The following is a 9,933-nucleotide window of genomic DNA, read 5'->3' as shown; positions in this document are numbered from 1 at the left end:
CAGTTTTTTTTTTTTTTTTTTTTGTGCTTTATTTAGTGACAATTCACACACAAATTGACAATAAAAGCAAAAATGTAAATACATTCAAAGACACAATGATTGTAAAAAAATAATAATGCAAATTAAGGAAGAAGAAAAAAAGAGAAAAAACTAAATAAATCAACAACAAAAAATATGAACTATATACAGAGGGGTATTGAGAACAAATCCATATCTCTAACTACAAAATAAGTGCAAAGGTCCTTAAAAAGGATAAAGTTTCAAGGCTTTACAACAATCTATAGTCTTTTTTGCTTTAGAGTTCCTTACATCTTCCATCACTTTAAGATACTGACAGAGCTCAAATTTAAATGGTAAAAAACTAGGTGTACTCTTTGACCATCGACATTTATGAATGTGATATTTCCCTAATATAATAAACAAATTAAGAACAAAATATAATTTCTTCTCTAAAGGCTTATCATAATAAAATAAAACATTCTTATCTTCTAAAGTAATGTCAATTCCCGAAATCTCTTCAAAGAAGATCTTAAAATCACACCAGAATAATTTAGTACAAATACAATTAAAAAAAAAGATGGCATATACTTTCATCATTCAAATTACAAAACACACATTTCAAATCAATATCCTTCTTAAATCTTTTAATAACCTCATTTACTGGATAAATACAATGAATAATTTTAAATGAAACCTCGCGAATCTTATTGATGACACAGTATCTCCTGGAGATCATAAAAGCCTCCTCCCAGTTAATGTCCTGGAAGCGGGAATTCCAAAAACTTTTAGCTGGGGGTATCCTAAAAGGCCGACAAATCTGTTTAAGAAAATTATTATTGCATTTTTTATCAAGAATACTCATCATTATTAATTAATGATATGGGCCTCCAATTTTCAATACTAAGTGGATCTTTACCTGACTTTGGAATAAGTGCTATTAAACTTTGAGTCATTGTAGGCACCATTTGCTCAGCTTCCAATATTTCCTGAAAAACATGTAAAAGAAATACAGAGAGATCTTCCTGAAAGGTTTTATAAAATTCAGCAGTTAGACCGTCATTACCCGGTGATTTATTCTTCTTCAGTTTGGCAATATTTTTGTTGATTTCATCCAGTGTTATTTCCTTATCACAATTTTTTTTCAAGTCTTCATCTATTACTATAGAATTTAGTTTAATATTCTCCAAGAATAACCGTGAATCTCCAATACCTTCATCTTTTGTGTATAACTTTTTATAAAAACTTGTTACAAACTGAGAGATCTCACTTGAGTCTGTTGAAACTTTATCATCAATTCTAATTCTCTTTAAAGAAGATAGTTCTGTATTTCTTTTTTCCAAATTAAAAAAATATTTTGAGTTCTTTTCGCCTTTCTCCAACCATTTACGCCTTGACCTCACAAATGCTCCTTTAGCTTTGTTCTCAAATATTTTATCCAATTCTGATTGTAATTTGACTAACATGTCTTTGTCTATCTGAGACAAATGATGTTTTTCATATATACGAATTATATCTTTAATTAAAGAATCTTCTTTAACCCTTCTGGCTTTGGCCATTTTTTTTCCAAATCCAATAGCACACTTCCTTATTGAATACTTCATAAATTCCCAGTGTTTTCCAAACATTTTAGAAGCGCTTGCCTTACTATACGAATCCTTTATAATATCTTTAACAGCTTTTTGAAATTGCTCATTTTCAAGGAGAGAGTTATTTAACTTCCAATAATTAAACCCTAAACTTTTTCCGGCCAAACTATCAAAACTAACAATAACATGAATAATTTTGTGATCAGTAAGAATGGAAGGTATTATTTTAATTTCCTTAACTTTTCGTACTAAATCTTCAGATAATAACCAAAAATCAATTCTAGATTGTTTGGAAGCATCCTTACTACTCCAAGTAAACTCAACTTTACCAGGATTCCTATCTCTCCATACATCAAGACAGTTAAGATGCAAACCTAAATCATTAATAAGATAATAACAATGATGGCTTACATGTCGTGGGGGCAGACAGTCCAATAAAGGATCACTGATAGTGTTCCAGTCTCCACCCAAAACCAAATTAGCATTAGAAAATGTTGACAACAATCCTGAAACCTCCTCTTCAAAACTTTGCATCAAATTTTGATTCTCACTTTTGTTATTATAACCATAAATGTTCCCTAATATAACAATATTAACTTCTATCTCTAGTACCAAAATTACCCATCTTCCAGATGAGTGTACATTACTTTTAAGTATTTTCCCTTTAAACATTCCTCTCAAAATCGCAACACCCGCAGAGTTACTGCTTGCGCAGGACAGTCAAAGATCATCTCCCCATTGATTCCTCCAAAATGAATAGTCAGTTCCTAAAGCATGAGTCTCTTGCAAAAAGTAAACGTCCGCCTTGAATTTCTTGAGATATAAAAAAATGGCTTTTCTTTTTAACATATCACGAATACCCCTTACATTAAACGAGTATAGACATAAAGACATTGTGCAGAAAAAACTAAACAATCAGTGAAGAAAACAGGCCATCAAACGCCAGAGAACAATGTAACTAAATAAACGGTCAGTCAGTAATCCAGTGTGTATATTTAAACGAATCCATCAGTGTGAGGGATGATAAATGTCATTTACCTTAGAGTCCAACACGCTCAAAAATGGAGCTTATAAATGAACATCTCAAACAGAGACCAGGTATTTAAAAAATAAAAAAAATAAATAAAAAAACACTCACGAAGCAAATAACTGTTGCTCCTTACACTCGAACTTCTTTTCCATCGATTATTGCTTTAGCTCCCACATAGAAAGCTCGTTTTCCTTCTTTACGTGCAGCATCAACTTGGGGCCACAGTTTGTTACGAGCCTCCTTGTCTTTTGCCGTCAGATCCTCCCCAAAACGTAGCTTCCTAGATTTCAAATACTCCGATCCTTTAGCATTCTTCCAGATGAGATCCCTTGTTGACCTGGCGACGAACCTAATGATAACTGGACGAATCTTCTCCGCGTTCTTCCTGCCGACTCTGTGGCTGACATCAATGTGCTGTTGACAGGCGTCCTCATTTTCTGGAATGACAGAGCGACAGATTTGACCCACCCGAGCTTTAACATCTTCGCCTTCCTGTTCTGTCAGTCCATACAGCCGCAAGTTCCACCGTCTCTGGTACCTTTCTGTTTCATTGAGCTTGTCCTCCAAATCCGTTATTCGTTTCTGGTGGTCTTCATTCATTGTTTTCATATTAGAGATGTCTGACTTTACATCCTTCAACTCCTGAAAGAGGTATTCCGTGGCCTCCTTCAAAGAATTGACACACTCCCGGTTTTGTTTTATTTCTTGATTAAGAACAGCTGTATTCTGACTCATTTTCTCCACCAATATCTTGACGATATTGTCTTGTACCTCCCCAAGTGTAGGTTCGGGCCGACTTCTCTTAGAGTCTGGAGTACAAGGCTCTGATTCGGGCAGAGGTATTGGATAGGTACCCGCATCATTCTTACGTGCATATAAGTGCACCTCCATCTGTTCAAGCGAATCCTTTACTCGCCCAGCTGCTATTTTATCTTTGCTCTTTACAGGTCTCTTCTCTGCCATTGTGTAAATGATAAATATATCAAATACAAACGAAAACTCGAAGCGTAAGACTACTCCCTCGCAGCGTCTCAGAAATTCACACTGTACTCGCGTAAACGATTACAGTTACCGTTGTTCACATGGTGTAAAAAGAAAATTACTTTCTCAGGACAGAAAACGCGTGCGTCTCGGTCGCCATCTTGGCCACATTTATGAGCAGTATTGGATTTGAAGATGTTAGAAACACAAGTCATTGTTGTCATGTGGTGAATTTGGCCAGTCGTGAAACAGCTGTGTCGTCATCAGCACTCCTGCAGTTGCTCTGAAAAAGCTGTGCCAGCTGAGTCAGCCGGCTGCTCTCGAAACGCTATCGCTGTACTTTGATGCCACACATGACAGTAGCTGTGTCTCATTTAGAAGGCTGCGCCCTCCAGAGGTCGAATCCTCTGGAGGTCGCATCCTCTGTAGGATGCATATACGAAGTGTCCTCAACCTAGAATTAAACGAGACGGCCTTCGTAGGACAGGCGGAAAAGGAGCATCGTTGCGCTCTCACACTACTTAAATGAAGGAAAATTATTTCTAAATTTGGAAAGTAATTTGAAAAAAAAAAATGCTTTTACTTGTTTTGTTTTGTTCAATGTTTGAGGAGCTGCAGCGTACGTACAGCAGACATCTGTTAGAGAAAAAAAAGGATGAGGATATTAAAAACAAAGTTTATCCGTTTTTACCAAGGCGATTTAAGGTAAGTTGTAAACACCACATCTGCGCTTGTGTGTACATCTGCCGGCGCCGGCATTTTTCAAATTAACAACGGTTGTTCACGGCAGCGCAAAGAATTGTGGGTTATCTGTAGCAGCGAAGGATACACCTCATGCATCCTCCGAATTCCTGTGAAAGAAGGTCGCATTCGAAGGTCGCATTCGGAGTGTCCTACTTGCTTTTCTGAAATGAGACAGCCTCGATGACGTATGCAGCCTTCGAATGTGACCTCCGGAGGGCGCAGCCTTCTAAATGAGACACAGCTAGTGACGTGGTGTCGGCGCCGGTTCAAATCGGACTAAATTTCTAACCAGCATGCACTGCTTCAAGTCAGCCGCCGATCGGTCTGCGCAGTGCTGCATGAAGTCGAACGCACCTGTTGGCATGATTGAGAGAGCAAACGTGAGAGGTCACGGGCCTACGACAGGGTGTGGCCAAGTAAAAAATAAAAAATATCCAAAAAATCGCTAGTTTTATTTAAATATAGCTAAAATAGCTCCTTGTCGCAAAAAATAAAAAAAAAGCCGCAGCTACAATGTGAAAGTAGCTAAATTTGGCGACAAAATCCCCAAATTGGCAACATTGGTTTGGACCTGTCAGCTCTCATAACTGTAAACAATTGTACATAGTATTTTGGGGAGGTAGGGAGACCAAAGCCATTTTTGTTGGACCCTCTGTTGATTGTTTTTGGATAGGGAGGAAGTAATTGTATTTTATTTACTTTTGTGAATTAGGGCAGTTAGAGGTAGCTATATAAGAATTCGTTGTTTTTTGTTTGTTATTTTGGCCTCGTCGGCTATCGAAGCTAAATTCCCCCAGTTGTAGCCTATTGTAAAACTATTATGCTCATTAAAATATTGCTCATTCAATTTTTTAAACGAACTCTACCATGTCATACTCTCTTTCATGATACGCCTTTAACCTAGAAGGCAATAGCTACTGAAATGCACGCAACCAATTTGCATAAAACGCGGGTTCTTGTTTCTTGGCAACATGCGTATCTCTAATGCCTCCGCCCATCTCTCTCTCTCGCTCTGCTGTGCACCAGCGCTCCATCCACCTGTGCCTAGGTAACGTGATCACGCAATTAATAGCGGGAGCGCGCACTCTGTTTTAGTGATCCGCGTACCCGCAGCGCATTGGAGGCTGGTGTAGTCTTTTACCTCGTGGAACAGGACATCTGAATAGCTGTTTCTTTCATAAATCACTGGATTGGGGTTTGTTTGTTGTTGTTTTAGTCTTTTGAACTGCCGCAAGATATCAAAAGTAACAGGTAAGCGCAAACTATCTTACCTCCAGTGTTATTGTGGTGTGTTTACTGATGTTTCCGCTGCGGTATTTCATAACTCACCGTTAAACTTGTTTGTAAAGATACTTTGTACTGTCACTGGAGCGGTCAAAAACCGTAAGTGTTTTAAAAACCATAGGTTAAATATTTACAACTTTCCTTTCATTAATGACACTTTCTGAAAGCAGGTGGAAAAATGAATCCGTGCTCGTGTGTTCTGTTAAGTGTAACGGCATGTCGTGAACGAGGGAAGCACGCCCCCTTACAGCAAGTGCGCGGTCCCGTGACTTGCCCGTTAAACCTGGCTGAGTTAAAACTGTTACTCTCGCGCGGAGCTCCGACCTTGCCCACTACGAGGACACGTCAAATCACAGTTGTACTCTCTCCTTTCGCAGGGTCAGATCAACGGAGTCCAACATCTCCGTGGCATAACAGAAGCGGTTCTGGAACGGGAAAGAACGCTTAAGTCGTTTTATGGAGGCTTGTGGGACGCAACGAAACATTTCTTAAAGTGTTGGCACTGAGGATATCAGTCCAGATCCCCCTTTAATTCGGAACATAGTCTTGTTTGGATTTCAACCTGTTTGAAATGTGGCGTTATGTGCTCGAGATAAATGTGCTATGTGTCTGATTCGGAGAGGATCTTGTGGAAGGTGTCCAGTGGGAAAGCGACTGGGTGGACTCATCTGCAACTGATCCCCGTTTTCTGAGCGCAATGGACTTGGAATGAAGACAAAACATGGATATAATCTGGGAAATATTTATTATTCTTCAAGCCAATCTCATCGTTTGCACTTCAGGTAAGATTGTACATTGATTCTTTTGACAATAAGTGCTTTATATTCTATTATATTCGTATATTTACGTAGTTTGTCCCTATTATTAAAATTCTCTCTCTCTCTCTCTCTCTCTCTCTCTCTCTCTCTCTCTCTCTCTCTCTCTCTCTCTCTCTCTCTCTCTCTCTCTCTCTCTCTCTCTCTCTCTCTCTCTCTCTCTCTCTCTCTCTCTATATATATATATATATATATTTTAATATTTCGGAAGGCTCAGAATTCGGTATAAATCCAGTTTTTGATTATATAAAAATCACTTATTTTTGGTGCCTACAACGACCCACGTCATTTTATGTTAATTGCTGTTCTTTTTTTATTACTTAGAATAATTTAAGTAATAATAATGTATTTTGCTTAATATTTGCTTAAAATGGTATTTTATTGATGGTCCGTTTGCCATCAAATATTAACAAACTCAGTCGGGCATATCCTGTGTTGTAAATGGACAGGGCATACAGTAAGTTACGCGTAAATTACATTAAAATTAAATTGCATTAAATTAGTCAACCCATGTTCATGTAAATGCTCACCATCATCCACGAGGTTACTAATATGGCAAGCCAGATTGTTAGGTTGCTTTGGAATAAATTTTTACTTGTGGATTTATGTTTACTAAAACACCTTTTCTAAAGCGACATTACAGGTAAGCACATTTAGTATGTGTGAGTGGTTTGTTTTTACTTTGTTAGACATTACTTTGCATGTATGTATATGTGTATTTATTTGTTAATTTTTTTTTTTGCATTTCTAATGTTATCATGACATCAGTTGTAATGAGCATGATGATTATAGTTTAGCAGGGCCCTTAAATCTGATGAGATTACTGCCATTTTTGTCTCCTCTTCCACTTATAGTTAATGTGAATTGTTATTCACAACTCATTTTACTTCTAGAATGTGTAATTCAGAAAGACAGGACTTAAATGTTATCCACTGGCAATATATTGGATTGTGAAAAGTGGGCATTACATATCAAAGCAGAGCAAAAAGGAATGTCAGTTTGCTTTTTGGTATTCGGTTAATGCTACCCAGTAGCACACAGCCCCAGTGACGTCAATGGAAAAGGATCTTTTAGAGGAGCTAGTTTTTAAAAATGTGATTAATGATTACGATGGCAGCCTTTTTAACATCAGAATAACATGCAAAATGAATAAGATAATTAAAAATGAATGTGCATTTTAGTAAATTTTCCATGTTGCAAATTTTTTACATTGTCTTTCAGATATTTCCTGGTGTAGCTATGGTGCATGTTGTTTATTGTCAAGCACATTTCCAATTTTCCACTGCCATCACTCCCCAAATAGCAAAGGCCTCTAATGTACTTTCAACTCTGTTTTCCCCAGCCCTTTTCTTGATGACGTGTCTTTTGTCAGCAATTGCATTGTTTTATGACAGATGGAAAACGCTCCATTCTGCTGTTTAAGCAAGTTTTTTTTTTTAGTATTTTTTGTTTTGAAGGTCAAATTTATCTCTGTCTTTGGTATATAACAAGGAAGCTCTCAGTGATTTTGTTGTTTGCTGGTACTCCATGTTCACAAAGATCAAAGATTCTATTTTGTCCCCACTACAGTCATAATTGGACCATAACAAGTGCCATCTTTCTTAGCGTTTTGGTTTCCAGACATTCTTACCGGAACATCATAGATTTTAGCTGACATTTGCAGACCATGAGCATTTGTTTAGTTATGGCAGTTAACATTTGCTTTGATGCCACTCTGGATCCAACAGCACAGCAATTGACGTATCGGTAAGCCCCACCCCCCTTAGTTACTGTTGCTAACTTGAACAAACAAACAGTTGCTAACGGTCTTACAATTACAGCTGTCAGTGTGAAAACCTTGTCCCAAGATGTTTTTGATAAACTTTGGACACAGAAGGACCACCTCTCGTCGAGGAGCATTCAAGTGGGACTTAAATATGCCATGGGGGGGGGATGTATAAAAGATTTTAAAATAAATATGGTGGGTAACAAGATTAATTTAGAAGTGAGGGTTTACAAATCACAATGCAAGCGGGAGAAGCCTCATGTTACGGTCGTCACACAGATGACAACATCCAGGATTAACGCTGTTCATGCACTGCAGGGTAAGATTAAATTAATTTCTATTTAACCAGTGTAATATGGAGAGGCACTGAAATGTAGACCTTCATTTATGTGTTTTTGACCTACACTGTTCATGATGTGAGAACAGTTAGCTATTTAGGTTTGTACATTAGCATGGACTCACTAACTTTAATTGTAACTTAATGAGAGTATGACAACCAGAAAATAAATGTTTCCATCTTCATTGGGATTGGGGTTGGATCCTTAGGGAACCAGATTACTGCACCCACATCATTGGATTAATACACCATGTGAACCTGCTGCATACCACAGATGAACAATCATGTACTAGTCTGCCACAGAATTGGTACCATCCTCTCAGGATACCTGGAATCAGTGTTACAAGAACCTCAGGCACATAGTTTTACCATTTTTGCAGCATAAACACCATCAAACCAATGAGAGCTTCGGATCTTCCATTGTTTCTCTATGGTGCTGAAATCTAAAGATTAAAGGAGTTCCGGTCCCTGTGCAACTGATACTCAACCATTGGCTCATCTGCGTTCAATGGGAGGGGCTTACCAATAGCAGGGTGTCCGCGGGGTCTTAAAAAGTATTAAAAGTTGATAAATCAATTTAGATCAAATTAAGGCCCTTAATAAGTATTAAAAAGTCTTAAATGCCATTTTCCAAGGTATTACATTTTGTATGATCTTTTCATTATGTATATTTGTCCGAATAGTGGGGTTTTGTGTAGTTTATTTATGGAATCCCGCAATATTTGACATCATCTGTTACGGTGCTCACTGACTGACTGCACCACTGCGTGATAGCGCGGGGCTTGTTGATCTATGGGATTACCTTTGTGCCAATTAAAATGAATGTAATTTTTCAAGAAACTTATGAAAATATAAATTGAAACTGAATAAAATGTCTTTGAAACTGAAAAAATAAATAAATTGCAGGCAAAATCTTTGACTTTGTTTTTAATACACTGCATGTTTTGCAACTGTTTTCTCCTCTTTCATTCGCTGATATGTACTTACAAATCCGCTTCTGAAGTTTTCATTCGCCATTCTGGCACAAATCTCTCGTGGGAGGGGGGCTAGCAGCGGTGTGTTCTCATTGGCTACTGAGTTTTTGATTGACAGCCAGTGTGTGGATGTGAACGTCTGTTAGCGGCGTCCAATTTAATTTTAGTGATAAAGTTAGGAGTTTTGTTTTTGAATTCAAGCTGTATTTATCTGTTGCTACTACTCTGTCGACATAAGCTTTTAGGAGCACGAGGAATCAAACGTGAGAGAAAAAGGTCATATTGAGGTTTAGTTATTAAAGTATTGTATATAATACTGGAAATATTGTATAATGTCCAATGTTCTCGTAGGATATTTGTTTATTGCTCATGATTCTTTTGCATTTTAGGGTCTAATTAGGTTGAGCTGTTACATTT

The 9,933-nt window shown here is 37.6% G+C and overlaps 1 protein-coding gene across 2 annotated transcripts in view; it reads left to right on the top strand.

The window, feature by feature from the left end:
- Positions 1-5,365: 5,365 nt before the first annotated feature.
- ca10a (carbonic anhydrase Xa) overlaps positions 5,366-9,933 on the top strand; it is a 216,958-nt gene continuing 212,390 nt past the window's right edge. For both annotated transcript variants that reach the window (XM_016468888.1, XM_016468887.1), the window contains exons 1-2: positions 5,366-5,592; positions 6,003-6,407. In XM_016468888.1, the coding sequence (XP_016324374.1) occupies positions 6,347-6,407 (61 nt within the window). In that variant the 5' untranslated portion in view covers positions 5,366-5,592; positions 6,003-6,346. The remainder of the gene's footprint in view (positions 5,593-6,002; positions 6,408-9,933) is intronic.

Source organism: Sinocyclocheilus anshuiensis, unplaced genomic scaffold (genome assembly GCF_001515605.1).
Source record: "Sinocyclocheilus anshuiensis isolate Anshui unplaced genomic scaffold, SAMN03320099.WGS_v1.1 scaffold1190, whole genome shotgun sequence".
Classification (NCBI taxonomy): domain Eukaryota; kingdom Metazoa; phylum Chordata; class Actinopteri; order Cypriniformes; family Cyprinidae; genus Sinocyclocheilus; species Sinocyclocheilus anshuiensis.
The sequence above is the reverse complement of the archived record's forward strand: the minus strand, read 5'-3'. Positions and strand labels throughout refer to the sequence as shown.